Source organism: Marmota monax, unplaced genomic scaffold, assembly GCF_021218885.2.
Source record: "Marmota monax isolate L192 unplaced genomic scaffold, Marmota_monax_Labrador192_F-V1.1 WCK01_AAM20220418_F8-fsc00014, whole genome shotgun sequence".
NCBI lineage: Eukaryota > Metazoa > Chordata > Mammalia > Rodentia > Sciuridae > Marmota > Marmota monax.
The window spans coordinates 35,112,774-35,134,217 of NW_026695222.1; the positions used below are offsets into that span (position 1 = coordinate 35,112,774).

The 21,444-nt window shown below is 41.6% G+C and overlaps 1 protein-coding gene across 2 annotated transcripts in view; it reads right to left on the minus strand.

Annotated features, from left to right (window-relative positions):
- The window catches only part of Stk4 (serine/threonine kinase 4), a 154,749-nt gene that overhangs the window by 47,070 nt on the left and 86,235 nt on the right, over positions 1-21,444 (minus strand). Inside the window, exon 11 of one of the 2 annotated variants that reach the window (XM_046433282.2) lies at positions 7,638-11,647. The exons of the other annotated variant lie outside the window; for it this stretch is intronic. Coding sequence (XP_046289238.1) covers positions 11,489-11,647 — 159 coding nt within the window. The 3' untranslated portion in view covers positions 7,638-11,488. Of the gene's footprint in view, positions 1-7,637; positions 11,648-21,444 lie in introns of those variants that run through there. 2 annotated transcript variants of the gene reach the window in all.

Genomic DNA, 21,444 nt, shown 5'->3' on the forward strand with positions numbered 1-21,444 from the left:
TCTAACATAAGGAAATTCTCTTGCATATGCCTGGAAACACACTGATCCTCTCCCTAAAGGGGACGCTCCACGGTCATATCCTGTTACTGATTCTAGCCCAGAGTTCATCCTTCTTCAGTATTCTGTGACATAAGGAATAAATGGCAAGTGTACAGGCCACCGGCAGACCCTGGATGTGAGGCTGGCGGGAAAGGAAGAGACTGTGAGGAGGAAGACACTGTTGCTTCGTCCTCATTCTGTGATGGTCACAAGCCTAAAACTGGCATTCATAGCATCCCTCTGTGCTGGCAAAGCCCTTCCTCAAGAGATGGCCTTCGAGCTAAGGGCTCTAGGTCCATAAGCCCCTCAAGGCTGGTGTTAGGGGATGATCTATCACTCATGGAGGCTCAAGTCTTGCCAGAGCTGAAGAGTGGGGGTTTGTTTTGCTTTGTTGTTTTATTTCTGCTGTTTTGTTGATTGTACAAATTAAGTAAGGCTTAAACTGGCTGCCTGTGGTTTCACCTTCCAGGGCCATGGGACACTGCGAGTTCTTGTCTCATTCAGAGACTGTGGAATATCCTGATGATTGTTCCCACTTAGTTTTGGAGGCCAGAGTGGCAGGCATCCCCTGAGTTCCTCCCCTCTGAGCTCAGGGAACCCATTTCAGATCATAGCCCTCCACGCAGCACTCTTGATCTCAACTTTCTTCAAAGCAAGGGGGAAGTGTGCTGGGTTCACTGGAGGCCACGGGAAGGAGGCACAAAACAGATCCAATTCAGCATCCTGTCTTCAGAGACCTCTCATTCCCTTCCTCTACATGATGCCAAGGGACTTGGGCCCTGTAGTTCCATTTCAGGTGGACCAGCATTTGACCCAAGTTTGCTTTAGCCAAATCCATGAATTAATTGCTAGAGCCAGACCCGTTCCTGGAGCTATCACAGAGAAGGCTGATCACTGGTTAGTGCATCCATACTAAGAAGATCAGCCTGGTCCAAACTTACATCTTCCCCCTGCCTGATGAAGCACCACAGAAATCCATTTCCACAAGATTCCCCCAATTTCTAATGGTATCAGTTAACAACTTCTGCAATTCTGTATGGCCCCAAGATTCTTTCCTACCCAGAGTTTACTCTTCAGCCTCCAGGCCAAATTGGTCCCACTTTACAGCTTAGCAGCCTGGAGGGGTGGGGCAAGCAGGAAGTTGGGCACTTTCTTTCTCCTAGAGGACATGGTGAACTGTTGGAACCAGTGTTTTAGAGAGCCTTGGGTCTCTCCTGCGTGCGCTCACTTGGCCATTCCTCTTGTCGCAGTCCCCTTCTTTATTGACGCCTAACTTCTCAGAAGTGCACCATGGCTGTGAACTCAGCAACCTGCACGATCAGCTGCGAGCTCTAGTACCTGGAGAACTGAGCCCTATTGTGAGTCATAAGAGATTCTTACACCATGGTCACAGAAATGATTTACATTTCATTTCATGTTAAAAATAATAATATTTGATCTCGCTTAGTTGACTCTCTGTTTATATTATTCTATGCAGTTAGAAACACTCTATCACACAAGCCGGGCACCCTTCACTTCCTTAAAATTGAACTGTGACCCATGCTACCTCTCCTTGGAAACCATGACCCTGTGGTCAAATGCTAAAGGTCATACAAGAAATCATTCGTTATCATTACATCCCCCAGTCACTGGCTTTCCAGGGTAGAGCAGGAGCAACAACCTCAGTGTTTTGCCCCATGACAGCCCAATAGCTTTGAAAACCCCACATTTCCTGGAAGACATGTTACCTACAACTCAACTCTAGGTCCAGTTTCTGATATCAGGAACATTTGGTTGCAAACAACCAAGTGACCGCATTGGATAGATACTGGAGAGGAGTAAAGTATTAGCTAGTCGGGCTTTGAGAAGGTACGGGTGAGGGCAACACAAAGATGGAGGCAGAAGCCATGAATCATCTCTTGAGGGCAGTGTAATCACCATGGCTGGGTGACAAACACCTTCATTATATGGATCACTCTGCTCAATCTAAAAATTCCTTAAGACTGAGTCTAAATGGCTTGTTTGGATCACATGCCCTCAAATGGCCTGGGGGAGGGATGGGAGGGCCTACCACAGACCGTCTCCCCAGAGACTGCTGGAGAATAGTTCCCTAAGGAAAAGGGGGATATTTTTATTAAAATAAGGGAAAGAGATCCTGAAGTGGCAAAACCAACAAATATCTTTCACAATACCACTGCGTGAGAATGGCAGCCAGGTGGCTCCGCTCAGTAACGGCAGACCAAGGACAAGAGAGACAGGAAGACAGACCTCTGTGGGAGACAACAAGGCTACCAATAGTCCAATCACACATCGTGCAGCGCCTCTGCCAGAGAACTCCTTCCCAGTCCTGATTTGAAAAATCAATGGTTAGGCCAGGCGCCGTGGCACTCTACAATTTATAAAGTATTTCCATGTCCATTATTTCATACGCTTTGTGTGTACTGAGGATTGAACCCAGGAGCACTCTACCACTGAGCTATATTCCCTGCCCTTTTAAAATTTTGAGATACCATCTCATTAAGTTACCAAAGCTGGCCTCAAACTTTCGATCCTCCTTCCTGAGCCTCCAGAGTAGCCGGGATTACTACCATGTGCACTGTGTCTGGCTTCATATACTTCTTACAATAACCCTGCAAGACAACTACAACAACAATAAAATAGTATCATCAGGCTGGGGCTGTAGTTCAGAGGTGGAGCGCTTGCCCCTCACATGTGAGCCACTGGGTTCGATCCTTAGCACCACATAAAAATAAATAAAGATATTATGTTTATCTACAACCAAAAAAAAAAAACAAAAACCTGTATCATCATTACTGGACAGATAAGAAAACTAAGGCCAACAATTAAAAAAGAGTGGATCAGGGTTTCAAACTCTAGCTTCCTAACACTGGATTACACTCATGCAGCACACACACCTGTCATTCCTTTGGTTGGCAAACTTAACTCCTTGGGCATTGCTGAAGGTAGTAGCATTAAGGTGTGGATCCTGAGATGAGGTTGGGAAGGAATCGTTCAGTTACAAGTGATAGAAACCCAACAAAGTGGTTGGGCTTCTTTGCCTTTCTGAGCCTCAGTTTCTTGTTTCTCAGAGTGTTAATGTCAAGTTTAAGTGAAATAACATAAAAATACCTGGCATCATGCTAAATATAAGTATGTGTGTATGAGTTTCTCTCTCTCTCTCATACACACACACACACACACACACACACACATGGGATTGAACCCAGGGGCACTTAATCACTGAGCACATCCCCAACCCTTTTTATATTTTATTTTGAGACAGGGTCTTGTGGCCTTGATAAATTACTAAGGCTGACTTTGAATTCAAGGTCCTCCTGCTCAGCCTCCTGAGCCCCTGCAATTACAGGTGTGTGCCACTGTGTCCAGCTTAAATACTAAATATCAAAACCTCTATCAGAGGTCTTGTTTCCCAGAGACAAGGAAAGCAACTCTGAGCAAAGGGCACTGGGGAAGAAGGTAGTCTGCTTATCTGCAGTTGCAAATTGAACTCACTCTTGTTCTTAAGGTCATAGATGTCTCAGAATGAACACTGGGTCCAGAAGCCTGAGTGTGAGTGTAGAATTCATGCTGCCAAAGCTTGGAACTTGGATGCATCGTGTGCCAAAGCTGACTGAGATAAATGCTGCTGGCCTAAGAGCAGCTACTGTAGGCCTAGGTAGTTTTCCATCCATGACCTTGGAGGCTTGCAAAGAGTCCAGTGCAGTAAAGATTTGTTTATTTAAGTATAAAATGCATAAGGTGGGTGGGGGGGGAGAAGCACAGATCTAAAGAGATCACCTCAATATATTTTCTCACTGTGAGCACACCCATGTAGCAAGCACCCAGATAATCAGAAGTTGGCCAGCACCCTAGAAGCCCATGTCCTCTCACCCAGTCACCACCCCATAATTACCAAGTTAAGCTTGTCCTGAGTTCTAGCATCATAGGTTTCCTTGGTTTTGAATTTTATATAAATAGAACTGTACAGTCTATATTCCTTTGTGTCTGGCTTTATGTAGTAAAATATACATAGAATTTATTATTTTACCCATATTAAGCATATAATTCAGTGGCATTAAGTGTATTCATGCTATGCAACCCACATCCATCTCCAGAACTTTTTTTGAATATATTTTTTAGTTTTAGATGGACATAATACCTTTATTTTTTATGTGGTGCTGAGGCTAGAACCCAGTGCCTCAAACATGCTAGGCGAGTGCTCTACCACTGAGCCACAACCCTAGCCCCTCTCCAAAACTTTTTTAAAAATTAAGTTTTCCAATCTGGAACTCCACCCATTTAACACTGCAACTCCCACTCCTTCCTCCCCCAGCAACCTCCATTCTGCTTCCCATCTCTCTGAACCCGACTACTCTGGTCAGCTTGTATAAGTGGAATCAGATATGTGTCCTTTTGTGACTGGTTTAATTCCCTTAGCATGCCTTTAAGGTTTAGCTGTGTTGTAGCATGTGTCAGAACATTTTTCCCTTTTAAGAACTGAGTAATATTCCATTATATGTAAATACAATATTTTGTTTGTTAATTCATCTGTCAGTGGACATGTCTGGCTAATTTCTAATGTTCGAGAGATTCAGTCATTGTTGAATATAGTGAGAGACTGAATGTACATGTGGACGATGGCCAGACCATATATAAAAGAAGACCTCTGATCTACAACCTGCAGCAGCCTGCTCAGGAAATGCATCCAGTATCATGACCAACAGCCCAGGAGGCCAGATTGCTGTCTCTGGTGACAATTTAAGAAACTAAACAGTAACTTCTCTAATAGCTGTCAGTTATTAATCAAACATCCAGTATTTGATTAATAACTGACAGATTGTCTCATTTCAGTCCCCACTTCCAATTTATAACCAACCAGAGGAAATCATATGTGCCCCTCACCAGTCACACAGAGCATCCTGCTTCTAGGTAGCCTGCCTGCAGCTTTCCCACGCCAACAGCCTGTGATCAGGACACCCCTGGCACCTTCCCTTTTCCCACTATAGTTTTCCCACTCCTCTGCCTGCCTTTGAGTCTCTGCCAAAATACAAGTAACAGTGGCTGACTCCCTTGATATAGCAGGCTCAGAAAAAAAGTAGCCTTTGCCTTCTCATTTGGTTGTCTTTGCTCATTGTCACAGTAGCTACGTTAGCTAGCTCATTCTCAGTGTTCCTCAGTGTTGTGTCTGTATTTATGAGATTTATCTACTGTTGTCACTGGGCATCCGGAGGGTTTCCAGGACGGCATGCTTGTCTGTGTCGTTCTGTAAAAGTAAATGCACGTTTCCATTGGGGAATTACCTTGAGAGGAACTGTGGGGTCCCAGGTGTGCTTACCAGTGTGCAGAGTTTGGCTGCTCCACATCTCACCAACGCAGGAATTTCTATCATTTCCATTTTGGCTGTTATGACAGGTGTGTAGTGATAGCAGTATAACAGTATAGTTTTAATTTACAGGTTCCAGCTGGGTGCAGTACCACACGACTATAATCCCAGTGACTAAGGTGGATAAGGCAGGGGAGTCACAAGTTTGAGGCCAGTCTCAACAGACCCTATCTTATTTAAAAAAAAAAAAAAATACTGGGGATGTACTTCAGTGGTAAAGCATCCCTGGTTCAATCCTTAGTACCAAAAAATGAAACAACCCCCCCCCAAAAAAACAAAAAAAAACAAAACATGTTCCTGATGCTTAAGGTTAAACCCTATCTCATACAGTTTTTGTTTTGCACTCCTGGGGATTTACACCCAGGGCCCTGCACATAGTGGGCAAGTTCTCTTTCTCCTAAGCTACCCCCAGCCCAAGACACACTTTTACAAGTATGATCTGATCAAGCCAGTCCTTGCTTACAACCCTCTAAAGTCTCTCCTCCTCATGGGAAGTAACCCACACCCCTTCCCACGGCCACCTTGACACCTTCACCTACCTCATACACATGGTCTCAGGGAAAGTGACCACCCTTCCATTCTCCCAACAAGCAAACTTTTGTCCTTGCCTCAGGACCTTTGCTCTCGCCTTTCCCTTGGCCCAGAATGCTCATTTTTCAGTTCTCCCACCTGTGCTGGTTCCTTTCTTATTTTTTTAATATATATAATATACATAATAAATATATAATATATATATTAAATAAATATATATATTTTTCAATTGTAGATGGACACAATGCCTTTATTTTGTTTAGTTTTTTTTTTTTTTTTTTTAACATGGAGCTGGGGATCGAACCCAGTGCCTCACGCATCCTAGGCAAGCACTCTATCACTGAGCCACAACACCAGCCCCCTCCTTCTTGTCTTTTAGGTCTCACTTGAAGTGCCATCTCTCACAGGCCTGCTCAGATCACTCTATGTAAAGCTCTCTCCCTACACATATGTGCACACACACATTACTCTCAATCCTACCCCCATCTTTTTTTTTATAATTATAGCATATTATTTTCTTAAGTTATCACTATTTGTTTACATTACGTAGAATCTCTGTGACTATGACAGTTACAGTCCTAAACCAATGTTGCTGTGTTTTCTTGCACTAGTGACTCGAAAATCACAAGCATTGTTGCCTTTGATGATATAACTTTCTTGAAATGGAGAACAACTCTGGGCAAAGCTCCAAATAAAAGGAATTACAAGTGTCTTCATTTCTACATAGTTCTTGGAAAATTAGCAGTAAGATCACATAAAATATACTTTTTTAGTTGCAAATGAGTCTCAAATGTTTATTAACAAGTTTATTAACAAGTTGTGTAGAACTGTCCCAGGATGCACTACTGTAGGACACCCAACCAACCTGCCTCTGCCCATTTTAAATGTTGGCAGGGCCCTTCGATTGTTGTTAGTCAAAAACACACCCAAGATGACAGTACTGCAAAAACAAGGTGAAGTAATCTCAAAGGCTCTGCATCGTGTCTGTCATGTAATAAATGCTTAATCAGTGTTAATTTACTTCATCCTTCCTCTCCTTCTGTTTGTAGATTCTCAATCTGACCAACAGAGAATATCTGTCATCAACCCTGGTGACAGTAAGGAAAGTACACTGAATATTTCAAGGAGTGAGGTGAGTAAATTGGGCAACAATAAACACACCATTACCCCACTCCAGGAGAAGCTGGCGGAGGAGCATGATGACATTACGCAGACTATGCAATTATTTTATTAAATACCACAGAGCAATGTGACTCGAGAGACCTGCTTACTTTTCAGTGTCGCTCTGTTCCTCCATGTTGCCAGGTAGGTTTTTAACACTAGGAGAATCCAAGGTCAGGCTGGGAATTATTCCTGGATAAGGATGGGCCATGAGAGGCCAGGACCCTGCCGCTCTACTCTGAATGCTGGGCTGTGCCTGGGGTGGCATGCAACAGCAGATGAGGATGCAACCACAGCAGTTCTCTTGTGTGGTTCTGTGCTTGACTGCCTCTCCAGTTGCTCTGCAAGAACTGCGTTTTGTTCATCTTTACATCCCTGACAACTAACTCAGTCCTTAGCACATAGTAAGTGCCCAATCAAAGTCACCTACCTCTCCCAACTCTGGATCCCAGAATCTACACCCAGCAGAGTCAGTGTCACGAGGATTTACAACTCCATTATGCAGGCATGTGTGGAGGATCTCATTTTTAATAAGAGGACAGTCTGTGGTCCAAAGGACAGTTTATTTAAAACAAGATGTCAGAAGAAGGAAGGTTGGAGAACAACAATTCTAACATAAAAGCACATAGTAAGCATCTCAAATTTAAAAAAAACAAACCAAAAGGGAGGGGCAGTGGAGGAAACTATGTCTCATACATATACAAACTGCTGACCTCAACTGATTATTTACATCCAAACCTTACAAAATAGCATCTCAAGTCAGCACTTAAGCCGGTGTTATTAAGTTTATGTTACAAAAAATTAAAGCTACAAACTTCACATTTTAAAATTGTATATCAGCAACAGCATTTAAGCCTCTTTTCCCCCCAAGTTGGTCCAAATGCAAGCTGGTGGAAGAGATTTTTTCCCCCCAAACACAAATCAGAATGTGAATTCCAAAGACAATGAATACCCGATGAAACCATAAACACAGTGCTTAAGAAAGGATGGGGTGGGGTCAGTGGGGTGAGGGTTGTGAAGTGGGCAGGAACAATTTCCTCATAAATAAGGAGCTGTGATCTTCAGAGGCAACATGGTATGTTAGAAAGGGCACTAGATCAAGAGGCAGAGGACCTGGGTTTGAATCCTGGCTCTGCTATTTTTCCAGTAACATGAACTTGAGCAACAGACTTTACCTTTTAGCCTGTTTCCTCATCTGTAAAACAAGGGACAGTAATACCCATCTCTCTCTCAAAGTTATTAAGTTTTAGAAGATGGCCATTAAGATAATCTATTTCTTCTTGAGTGAACTTTAGCACTTTGTGTTTTTCTAGGAATTTGTCTGTTTCATGTTAGTTATTGAATTTATTAGTGTAAAATTGTTCATAATATTCTGTAATTATCAGTTCTTTAAAATTTGTAGGTTATACAGGAATGATGCCATCTCATTCCTGACAGTAGCAGGGCTCCTGAGTTTTAAATCGTATAATACATTTCTGGCATCTGTCAGTGCTAAATAAATGTTTTCTTGATTACAGTCTATAGTTTTGAGGAGTCAAGATTATAGTTCTTAAACTGCTTCAGATTTCTGGTTCATTCATTCTTTCTATGACCTACCTACCTACCTATCTAATGTCCATCAGTCCATATGTGCACCTACCCACCAACCCTCTTCTCAATCCCAGCCAGCCAAATTCTTATCTACTCAAATGGTGGTTAGGGATAGGGATAAAGGAGAAATAAAAATAGAAATATGTTTCAAATGTACTAATGGCAAAACAGTTAAGATATTTCTAAAGAATATGAGATATTTTAAAGATGCAGTTAGGTGTAGGGTCATGGTTTTTCTGAGAGCCTCAGAGTTTCATGAAGCTTGAGTTGCAAATATTCAAGCTCAATGAAAGCAAGCTTAAGTGTTTTCAATTTAGTATTCAAGGAAAAAATGACTAGGACTTGCTCCTGTGTTCCTGTCACGAGAAAACAAACACACCAGGAAATTACTCTGATCTAAAACATACTGTCCAAAGGTGACTTTGCTGGCCAGCAAGCTGGGTGTCCACATGTTACTTGAAACAAACTCCAGATCAAGGTTCATGGCCCAAGAATATTTATGAGAAAAAACTGAGCTTTCCTTTTCTGGAATTTTGTTTAGTAAAGGAAAAACCAGGCTTTCTCCTGTCTAACCAACCCCAAAGTTCTTTGTTTAAGGGGCAAAGAGATCAAGATAGAAGTGTTAATAAACACAATATTTTGGATTTTAAAACTTACTTGGCTGGCAGACTTGACTTTGAGTTCAGCTGTTTTCCAAACTAAAAATGCCACTTAGTCTGTGTAAAACATGGTCACTTCATTTTAAACAGACTTATGAGTTTGCCTTTCTCTGTAAATATTAGCACTGTAGTAATGCTATGAATCCTGATTCTACCACTTACTAGCTGTATTGCTAATGGGAAGAATCTTTCTTCACAAAACCATTTTTTCATCTATGAAATGGAGATAAAGTACATCATCCATGGGATTATTGTGAAATTTGGAACTTAATTAATCTAGTTCTGTGCCTGGAATATGATAGGTGGTCAACAAATACAATTCCAGCAAGATCTTCAAATTGCCCTCTATTTTTCTACTTCTGCCACACTGCTGCTGCACTGGCCACGCCCTGAAGACCAACTGTCTCTTGCATTTTTTAAAACTTGCTTTAAGTGCAAATAACAGAAGCTGGTCACAGAGGAAGAATGTTCTCTGCCTTTCTATCGATTCTCAGGTCCAAGGAGCAAAAGCAATTATGGAGTCAAATTACAGTATCCTTAGGTGCAACCCAGTCATGGCTTCCCTGAGGGAAGAAGAGATATTAGAAGACAAAAAGATTGTCTTTCTTAATTGTCTTATCTTTGCTGTGTGAGTAAATGTGGCTTTTGAGCCAATGTTACAGGACAGCTCCACACTGTCTTTTGAAAAGCCCTCTGATCTGCTCTGGGCCCTAAATCTGCCTTCATGGGTGCTGGTCTGCTACTGGCAGATGGTGCAGAGCTCATGCACTTGCTGAGACTGAATGAGGAATCGCTTCATATCCAGGTTACCTACTAAAGAAGCAAGGCAAGAGCAAGTTTCTGTCAACATGATTCCCTTAATCAAAACTGACACAAGTCTCTTTCCTCAGGGAAAGGGCTGCTCAGTTCAGTGGCCCAGGAGGGGAGTCCCGAGTTCCAATTCCTTCTCTTATTCTAACTTGGGCTGTGATATTGGCCACGTCATTTCCCTCTCAAAGCCTCAGTTTTCCCATCTACGCAACAAAGTGTCAGACTAGATGATTTCTATGGTTCCTTCCAACTCTGGCATTTTATGTGTGTGGCTTGAGCCTCCTGAAAAACAAATTTTAATCTGGTATTCATTTATCTTTTTTAGACCCCTTACAGTAAAAGAAAACAGTCACATATTTGTGGATCATAAAAGCAAGCAATGCCCTCTATTCCTCTCTATAAGGAATGCAGAGCAAAACATCACATAATGTGATTTTTCACATGAACAATGAGAACTTCGAAAGCCCTTTCCCTTTGTGAACTGAATACATCCCTATGTTCACTAAGAATTCTGGTAGGCCTGTCCCTTCACTGGATCACGTCTCCTCTTAAGGCACTGGGCAGTATCTGTGATGTGACTTAGGCAGTTGGGAGAGTGGAGATGGATGAAAGGCGTTGAAACAGCAAAGGCAGATTTGCAAAGAAGGTGTCAGGTTTCTCCTGGGACTCAGAGAGCAAACACAAATCCTCAAGGCTTCCCTGGACATCACCAACAGCTCCAGAAGCCAGTGATGCCCGCTCAAGGCTGCAACCATGGTGCAAGCACCACCCCAAGCCTAATTGTTAAATGCAGTCCTGCAAAGGAGAAGGCTGGCTCTTGGGATTCACTAATCCCCTTATAGCCTCCTAGAGTCCTCTGTCCTCATGTTCCACAGTACCATAATCTTACAGAAAAGATGCAAAACTGTTCAAAACTGTACCTGTACAGAGATGCCACCACATTGAGTGGGGGAATCTTTATAATTTATGTATATATATATATGCATATTTATATGTTTTAAAAAAGTCTTCTAGAAAGAACAATCAAAAGCTATTTGGAGAAGAAAAACAAAAAGACAATGTAAAACTTTCCCAGCTATTACTCAACTAGGAGTCTCTGGTTTCTAGGGTTTAAAACTCTGAGTTAAAAGCGCCAATACAAATCCTTTTAAATAATATACCTGACCAATGTAAACGCACTCATCAAGATGGCACGATGACTGTCAAGGTAGCCCTTCCCACTGGCGCACATTCCTGAGTTCACAAAGGTGCTGTGGAGAAATGACAGAGCAGAAGTGCTGGCTAACAAATGTGAGATGAGGATCCGGAGTTCACAAAGACCTGGGTACGGCCTTACTTAGAAGTTTTGTTGCCGCCTCTTCTTAGCCTCAATGGCATCCAAGATTGGCTGCCGTTTGGACTGATACTTTTGCCGAATCTCTTCGATCTCCTGCTCCATCATGGGGTCAAGGGCCAAGAGCCTCTTCTGAAGGTCCTCCACTGTCCAACTCTTAAGCTAAAAAAGAAGTGAAAAATACTGTCATGACAAAGCCTAAGCCTATGGCAGGATGGCAGAGAAATTCAGCTTTCCCAGAAGAAAGGGAGATTGGAGAATACTGTGGCCAGCATAGGGTGCTGGACAGGGATAACTGATTCCACCGAATGGCACGCCACAAAGCTGTTCTGGGACAATTTATCCTTGGAAAGGTACTAATCTTTTTTATTCATTGTGTCCTGACCAGAAACTCAGTGAATAGTACTTTCATCTTCCCTATCCTTTAAATTAGTGAAATATACATTTGCTTGTTAGGGCATTACAATTACAGAAACATGCTGCTACTATTGTGTGAAATAATGGCTGCCTTTAGTTCTTGTTGGTCCTGTGAAAGGAGCATCTAGCCAGTGCCTGTCTCTCTTTCTTGGTCCACACCCCAGAGGATGGTGCTGACTGAGGTAGGATGCTCTCCCCTAACCCCTGCCTTCCCACAGTGTCTTGGCACTGTACACTAATCACCACTAACATTTACTGGGAGCTAAGTAGATGCCAGGCACTCTTCTGAGTGCTACATTTGGATCATCTACATAGGACTCTTGAGCATATAGTCTTTGGGTAAGGGGTTGGAAAAAACCTGAGACCAAATTTCCATCCAAAGGAATAAAAAGACTTGATATATAAATTAATAATGGCTAGCACTTTAATATTGCTTTCTATATGCCAGGCACTAAGTGCTCACATGCATTGATTCATTTAACCCTTGGAACAAATGATATGAGAACATTATCATCCCCTGTTACAGATGAACAAGCCAAGGAAAAGGGTGGCTAAATGTCCTGCCCAGTATCTCCCAGCTAGTAAGTGCCTAAGTCAAGATTCAAACCTGAGCAGTCTGGCTCCAGAGTGCATCCTCTTAACCAGAACCTGCAGGTCTTACAACTCAACCTGTGTTTAACACATGGCTCTTCCTCTTGCAAATGCTACAAGACTGACAAGTTACCAATATCTTTAGGCCTTCCTCAGCTACAGAAGGGGGACAGTGATGCCTTGTCATGTGTGGCATTAAGAATTAAGTGAGATCTGCTACCATAATGGTGTGCAGTGCTGACTGACTACCAGCAAGGCTAGCGGAGTGTGAATGAATGTCCACATTATCCACAGTGGGTGGTGATACTTCATTCTGTTGCTCATGGCTAGTTTAATAGGCAGAGTGTTTCCAGAACTCAAGGGCTCAACCAAGTCTCACAAGAGATCTGTTGTGTTCACATTTATAAAAATCATCATATCCCTCAGCCCCTTCCTGAGGCCTCAACAGGAAAATGTTAAAGAAGGTGTGAGTGAAGGAGGCCCTTTCTGTTCACCCTTCCTTATGGGGTGGGGTGTGAATGAGTGCTACAGTGGCCTCCCTAGAAATGGTGTAGTGTGACCTGTCACCACAGGAATTTTCCTTGGCTGGCTTCGGGGAGGTTGTCTGAGAAGTGAGAAAAACTAACAATTAAAGACGAAAGGTTCTTTATAATGTGAGAATGGAAAGACTTTAGAGTATGGGGAAATGCTGGAAAGTTGAGCTGAAAAAAAAAAAAATGCAGTTTCTTTCCAGCCTGTGGTTTCATACCACCTTTGAGGCTGATGTTCTTGGTCTAGGATACCCCAAAGAATGATCCTTGCCTCAGCTTTAGTGTCTTCAATTCTTTCTCCAAAGAGAGAAGACCCCAAACCTGAAATTGAATGTCACTGGTTGCTAAGAGCTTAATCTTTAGAATCACAGACCTGAATCTGTACTGTCTGTGCAACCTGAAGAAGTAAGTTTGCCTCTTGAGCCTCAGTTTTCTCTGAAAAACAGACAATCCTAGTTCTGCACCCTTGGGCTACAGTGAAACTTAGATAAGTGGTAGTTTATCACTGTTGTTAATTTATTATTGGAAAGTTTTTAATTAATCTTTCATAACAACTGTTCCTGAAACCTCTGATTCAAGCAGAATCAACAAGTGAAAAAGAAAATATCCAACTTTATTTTGTGCTGACAATGCCTAAGGACTGGTACCTTCCCACAACTTCCATTAACTCATGTATGATTTAACAAAATATTTTTCATCCACTCATTTATCAAACGTTCACTGAATTCCTAGTGTGGGTCAGGCACTATTCTAGGCACACAGGACACTGCAGTGAAACAAAAAGAAACAAAAAACAAAGATCAATGCGTTTCTGAAGCTTATGTTTCACTGAGGTGAGAATAAATAAATAAATAAACACAGTAAATCAGCAAATTATTCTCACCCTATAATGTGATCTGTGTTTTGGAAAAAGAAAACAAAAGAGTGAAGGAAGCGGGGCTGGGAATTGAGATAAACTGCTTTGCATCCACCATTACGATGAAGGATATGAGTGAGTGAGACCGCACTGACAGTCTAAAATGCTCTGCGATTATGGGCAGGCCCCTCATCCCCACAGGCCTGCCCCCGATCTGTAAGAGGTCTTTCCAGACTCAATGTTTCTCCACATAAATGGGTCATCTGTACCAGAATCACTAGCTAGAAATAAAAAGTCCTGGGTTCCAACTCAGATTGGGGCACCAGCTTAATCAGATTCTCTTGGAGGTGAGGCATAAGACCACATTTTAAGACTACATTTTAAATAAGTTAATTCAGGTGTTTCTTATAAATCCTCAAATTTTATAAGCATGACTCTACATCCTCCTTATTATTCTATTAGCAAAATCCTCACAAAATAATTTCTATCTCTGGTCAAAAGCTTTTAGGTTTCTAATTTCTAGGTAGTTTTGATTTCTTGATTCTAATCAGGGGGCGATGAACATTCTTGCTCCATTTCATCTTCCTTTGACTCTAATTTACAGCTGCCCTAAGGCCCTTGGGGCTTAAGTTACACCTGACCTTTTAGAACATTGAGCCAGGCACTGCTGATGACTTGGTCACACCATTAAAATATGGATTTTCCTGAAAAACAAGCTTAGACAATGATTTTATGGCGCCAAGTGTAGTAGTATTTCACCTTCCCAGTCCTTGATGTCAAATAAACTTCATGTAGCTACCTTGCAAGTAAAATATCTGTAGTTCTACAGTTTTTATATAGCCAGCACCCTAAAAGAACAAATTCTTAAACCAATCATGTAGGTAGCTTGAGTTATTTTTCCCTAAGTAAGGGAATTCACAATTTAGCATGCCTTAGGATTTAAACATCCTCTCTATGCAATGGCCCCACATTTATGGTTCTAGCCCAGAGTTCTCCTCCAGCCTCAGACACTTGTCTAGATCAGAACCCTCAGGGTACCTCAGTCCCTAGTATCTCATGGAAATCTACAACGTACATCCAAGACAAAACTCTTTTGAGTCCCATCTCTCCCTCATCCCCAAACCTTTTTTGGGGGGACGCGGAAGTAGGGTGGTAGTGGGGATAGATCCCAGGGTCTTATACATGCTAGGCAAGGACTCTACACCTGAGCTATATACACACCCAGGCCATCACCAAACTCTCCCTACTTCCTAGTCTTCCCCACACCAAGCACTGCCCTTCTCTCAGGTTCTCAGAATCATCCCTGATCCCTCCCTTTCCCTTACTCCCCTCCTGCCCACATCCCAGCTTCATCAGTCCTATCAATCTCATCTCTGAAATACTAATATAACTTAAACCCAACCGTGTTTTCTGTCTTCATCTCTAGCCCCTCAGACCAAGCCACCATCACCTCCCAGCAACAAACACACTTAAACACAGGCAAGAATCAGATAACCCACGTTTACTCTTTCTACTGCACTCTTGTAAAATCCAAATCCAAGGGCTACAAAGGTCCCACATCTCTGGTCCCCACCACTCCTTCTGACTTCCTGATCTGTCACTCTCCCCTTTGTTCAGACCCTTTTTGCACTTTTTCCAGACTCAAAGGCCTAGATGGCTTATGCTCAGTTCTTTGCTTAGATGGCTCATGCTCAGTTCTTTATCCTTTAAATTTTGGCTCAGACAGCAACTCCTCAGGGGTCATGAGTAAGCCTTTTCTCACTGTCTTATCTGGAAAGGTTGCCTCCTCTGTTTATTTTCTTCAAAACAACCATGCATCTTGTAATTATTTTTATTCCTTTTATTTGTTTCTCTCATTAAAATGTAAGTTCTATGAGGGGAACAAATGACCTTATCTATCTTACTGACTAATGCTTATTATTAAACATAATACTGTTTCAAGGAATAGATGAATAAAATTCCCTTCATTTGTAGTCGAACAATTATGAGAACCACTGACATCCACAGAGTAGGCTTACACTGAGCACCATCACACACTACACAACTATGGGGCAGGTGCTGAGAGGACACAGTGTATAACAGGTGGTAAGTTAGTTTCTGTTCTTTTGAAGCTTGTAAACTTAAAAGTGATTCCCTTCAGCAGTCTTTTGGAATTAAAAAAACAAACAAAAAAACAACTCTGCTCACTTAATTAACGCTTCTGTGTTTTGTACTGTTGACAATAATCAGATCTCTAATCCTAGGGCAGCCATTTCCAAAGGGCATGCCCAGTGTAATTTTTTATTCAAAAAAGAACTTCAAGAGGTACACCTTGGAAAGAATGAGACAATAAAAAGAATGATAGACGTGGTCCTTCTGGTCAAAATGAGTGACTACCTCAGAGCCACAGGGTCATTATGGAAGGTGCTATGTGGAAGAGAACAGACCAGCACAGGCATTTCTGGCCCTCTTCCTTGGAGAGGTCACATTTCAGAAGGAGAAGCTAAAATAAGCCTTTTAATCTTAGGTATTTAGAATTTCCAGACCACCTGTAGACTAATCAACAGGAGTTCTGGGTGAATGGGAAAGGATGGGCTCTGAGTCTGACAGTGCGTGCCGGGGTCTATGCTGGCACGTGCTCCCTGTAGCCTAATAAACACTGAGCTCTTTATCTGTTGCTGCCTTTACAGTCGATGTCTGATGTCTGCTAAAGGACATCTGAGCAGGTAAAGGCAACAAACGGGTGTGCAGAAGAGGTTTATCTTAATTAAAAGATGTGGTCTCTGGAAATGTGTTGAATCTTAAAGCAGATAGGTACTTTAGACCAAAATTCAGTCTCACCCTTATTTTAGTTGGATACAATAATGTCTTACTACTGGATTTTACATACACGTGGAAGAATGGCTAATGGCGATGTGTTAGGCACTGAATGGCTAATGGCGATGTGTTAGGCACTGAATTAACTGTTTTGTCTGCATTACTTCATTTCATGTTTCTGTAAGGTAAGTACCATGATCACCTTTTACAGATGAGGTCAGTAAGGATAAGAGTGGGCAAGTAACTGGCCCAAAGTGATTCAATAAGTAACTGGAAGAGACCTGAAGGGTTATGGAAATGGGGCTGTTAGTGATAAATGTGGAAGGCTGGAAGAATTGTGAAATTAACTTAAACATGTTACATGGCCCTCGTATTAAAAAATGTTGCCAGGGCTGGGGATGTGACTCAAGTGGTAGCGCACTTGCCTAGCATGTGTGAGGCACTGGGTTCGACCCTCAGCACCACATAAATATAAAATAAAGACATTGTGTCCACCTATAACTCAAAAATGAGTATTTAAAAAAAAAATGTTGCCAGGGCTGGGGATGTGGCTCAAGCGGTAGTGCGCTCGCCTGGCATGCGGGGGGCACTGGGTTCGATCCTCAGCACCACATAAAAATTAAAAAAAAATAAAGATGTTGTGTCAACCGAAAACTAAGAAAACATAAGTATTAAAAAAAAAAAATGTTGCCACTACTGATGATGGAATACTTTAGGCAAATCACTTGACCTCTCTAGAATTTAGCTTCCTCATCTGTAAAATGGGTATGCTGCCTTTCTTCTTATAATAATACTAAAGTGCCTATGACATGAACAGCATGCCCTGGTGTGCATCACTCAATTCAAGGCAGCTGAACATTCAAATCAAAACCAACCAGTTTACTGGAAGCTACACTAGGCTAGGAACACTGCTGGGCAACAAGAATATAAAGAGCAAGATCTCTACCAGAGAAGCAGCTAAGTATTGGCTTTGAGCGCTGCCTTCACAGATGGATACCACTGGGAAAGTCATCTAGTACAAGCCTCAGTTTCCTCACTTTTTTATAGAGGACAACAGTATTTGTCCTACAAGGGAAGCTATACAGATTATAGGAATTGGTAAATTACATACCATAGAGTTGGATGCACAACAGAAAGAAAGTGGTCAGGGAGTTACTACCTTAAATCCTCTTTTGGAAAATGGAGGATGTAGTATAAACAGTGACTATTGTTGCTCTAACATGAGCTCACTAAAAATATGGTGCAAGACACAGACCACACACAGAGAGGTGTCTCCAGTGAACTCTGTGTGAGAAGTCCCAAATCAGATAAATCTGGTTGATTTCCTCTTGGCCAGACCAAAGCAGATGGAAACTGATTTTGTTTTTTTAAACACAAATAGCTTTATGCAACCGTGAAATTCTGAATCACACATTAGTGTCATTGCACAACTTGCCTAGAGACCAACTCAGAAGCACTGGCTGATGCTTCATCACAAGAGAGAATTCCTAGGAATCACACTGACAATTAACCTATCTTCAACCAGCAGACCAAACTAAACACATGAGAATGTAGAGCAGAGCTTCACCGTCCCTTGGCAACAAGCCCCACAGTGAACAAACGGGTCTGGCCTACAACCAGGGTAAAGGGTTTAGATGTATTTCACAGTTCTGTTACTCTACTGATATAAACTCTTACCACAGAAATATACTGTGCAAATGGTGTTGAGATATCCCTAAAATTGTCAAAGAGAAACTTGCTAAAGTGTTTAAGGACAAACTTGCATTCCATACATAACATTTTTGCCTCTGAAGTCACAAACAAGATTTCTTAAACATGTCATCCTTTCTGGATGGGTAAGTCAGACCAATCCTGTCACAGGTGATGCTTTATTATGGCCAAGAATGAGGAAACAATACACTCTTGGGATTTAGTATCATGACGGGGAAGCCTAATAGAAGCTAAAAAGTCAAATGAAGGCACCAAAATGTCATTCCATACCCTCCACACCAGCCACCGGAAAGCTGGTCAAAGTATAATAGAGAAAGCACATGAGCATCAGTCACATGGCATCCAGGCATTGATTTAGTTCCATTAAGATATATGCCCTGTCTTGATGAACTTGTAGAGACAAGAGAGGAGCAAGAGAGGTGACTCTAGTAAGAGGTGACTCTAACACGGCAGACTCTAGTAAGGTGACATTCTCAGGCGATGCAGCAATCTCTCATGGGAAAAGGAAGAAGACAGCCAAGTGCAGAATCCAGGACGCTGACAACTGAATCAAAATTTGTGTGGGCTATATACGCCATACCACCAATTTCAATTTCAAAAGAATTTTCTCCTTAAATGAATTTGTGAAAACTTTAATGATAGATATCCTGATTCAAATTATAGTCATGCCAAATTATACTTCCTCAGTCTCCCATAAAAGTCTTTTTAATGCTTTTCCAATAGGAAAGGTGGCAAAACTATTATTAGTTAAATGACTATTTCAATCCCATTTTGAGTTTACAATTACTTCAAATCAACACTTGGAATTCCAGTTATCAGAGTTCTAACCAAAGAAAACATGACTGCATGAATACAAAATATTTACCTAGAAGACTGAAATGACATGCAGATCATAAACCTAGGTATAACAAAGAAATCTGACTATGTAATGGCAAGAACTCTGACAGGGGTCTCTTAAAAGACTGGGCTCAAGGGCTGGGTATGTGGCTCAAGTGGTAACGTGCTTGCCTGGCACGCGCGCGGCGCTGGGTTCGATCCTCAGCACCACATAAAAATTAAAGATGTTGTGTCCACCGGAAACTAAAAAATAAATATTTTTAAAAAAGACTGGGCTCAAACAACCACATGACGATGTTCAGAGAGCCTCACACACGTACCGGAGGAGCAATATATCATGTTAGGGAAGGGAGTGGGAGGGAGAGAAGGGTATAGTTTGATAAATGGCAGAAATAAAAACACAAAAAGTTTTTTTCTTTAAATAATGGGGTTTTGCTATAGTATAAAGTATATTACTTGCATACTGTTGAAATTAATTTTTGAAGTAGTACTTCTGTATGCTAGAATTTACTCCAACTCTGTTCTGGGATGGACTTATTTTGAAAATCACAATCCAGCTCTTTTGTCTTATTTTTGTTCTGTGAGTTTTGTAATAGCCTTTGGCCAAAGTAATATGTTTTGACCAAACCCAGATATTTTCCTATCATCTTGAACCCATCGGGGACTTTCATACCTCCAAAGACAAAAGAAAAATGGATCCCTGTTATGATTTAAATGTCCCTCCAAGATTCAGGGTGAACTGCTATTGTGATGGAATTATGAGGCAGGTCATGAGGGCTCTGCCCTCAAGAATGAATTCATGCTGTTACCACGGGAGTGGGCTCCTGATGAAAAAGATGAGTTCAGTCTGATTTTCTCTTTGTGTATGTGCTCACCTGCCCTTCTATCAGGTTATGACAAAGCATGAGGGCTCTTGCTAGAGCTTGTGGCATACTCTTAGATTCCCCAGCCTTCACAACCATGGGCCAAATAAATCCAGGACTTCATAAATTATCCAATTACTCTGTTACAGAAGCAGAAGATGGACTACGACTATCCCCAAAGGCCTTGCATTGCGAAGCATCTATAAAATACGAGAGATACAGCCATGACCTGCTCACCTGTGCTAGGCCTGGAGTGGGCAGGGGTAAGCTGACAGAGAAGTGAGAGTGAATAAGGGGAGGGGAGAAGACAAAGAGACTCCCACACTGAAGACTCCCTTCATACTAGAAGTGGAGAGAAGGAGGGTAGTTTAATCATGAAAACAAGCCATAGCCCGAAGTGTTATTTACCGGGTCAATGATGGTGAATAGCCAGTAAAGAAAAGATACTCTTATTAAGTACACTGCTCTAGATGCTGCACTCAGCACAATACATGCATTATCTCATGCAATTCTCACAACAATCATGAAACAGTATTACTCCCATATTTCAGAAACAGAAACAGGCTAAGAGAAATGAAGGAATCTGCCCATGGTCGGTCTATAAGTATATAAGGTAAGGTATGAAGCCTAGTGGATCTTTCTGCAAGCCCAGCCAGATCCATGCCAAGGCAATACGTGCTACAGGAACTGAGAGAAGGAAGAGCCCTTAAGGTCACAGTCTCTGAGATAAGAACCTTATACTTTTTTTTTTTTTTTAAACATTCATAGTGGTTATTCTAGTTCAGGAAAAGGTCTAAATTTTAGTATTTTTAAAAAAGAAAAGCGAATTTTGTTACTTTTAAAAGTAACTATCATACTTAAGATACAGATAACAGAATTAGGATAAGGAAATGAAAAAAACTAATGAGCTCATTTAAATGTCAGTATTACTAATAACTAGTCAAAACTCTCTCAGGTCCATGTTTTCTTTACACTGTCCTGCTTCTACTGGGTAACGTCTTATTAGGGGAATGCCCACCTGACCTTCCAGCCCAGTTCAGGCTTCAGCTCCTCTCTTGACCCTCACACCTTTGCCTCTGCAAAAGTGGGTGCTCTGAGAGTAGGGAGTGCATCTAATATATTCTCAGAAAAACAGACCAGCAGAAAAGTTTTCTTAACAAATATTTAAAAAGAAATGTATCCTTAACCTTTAAGCCTTTACTTAAAAATGATTCTGACTTTTTACTGGGTTCCCACAAACACTAGGAAGACACTAGGTTTTTCAGAAGCTTTGAAAGTATGTAATTGATACCCAAGCCTATGAGGACAGTACAGTTCATTAAATAAGGATATGTCAATTACTCAAAATTGACCAATGCA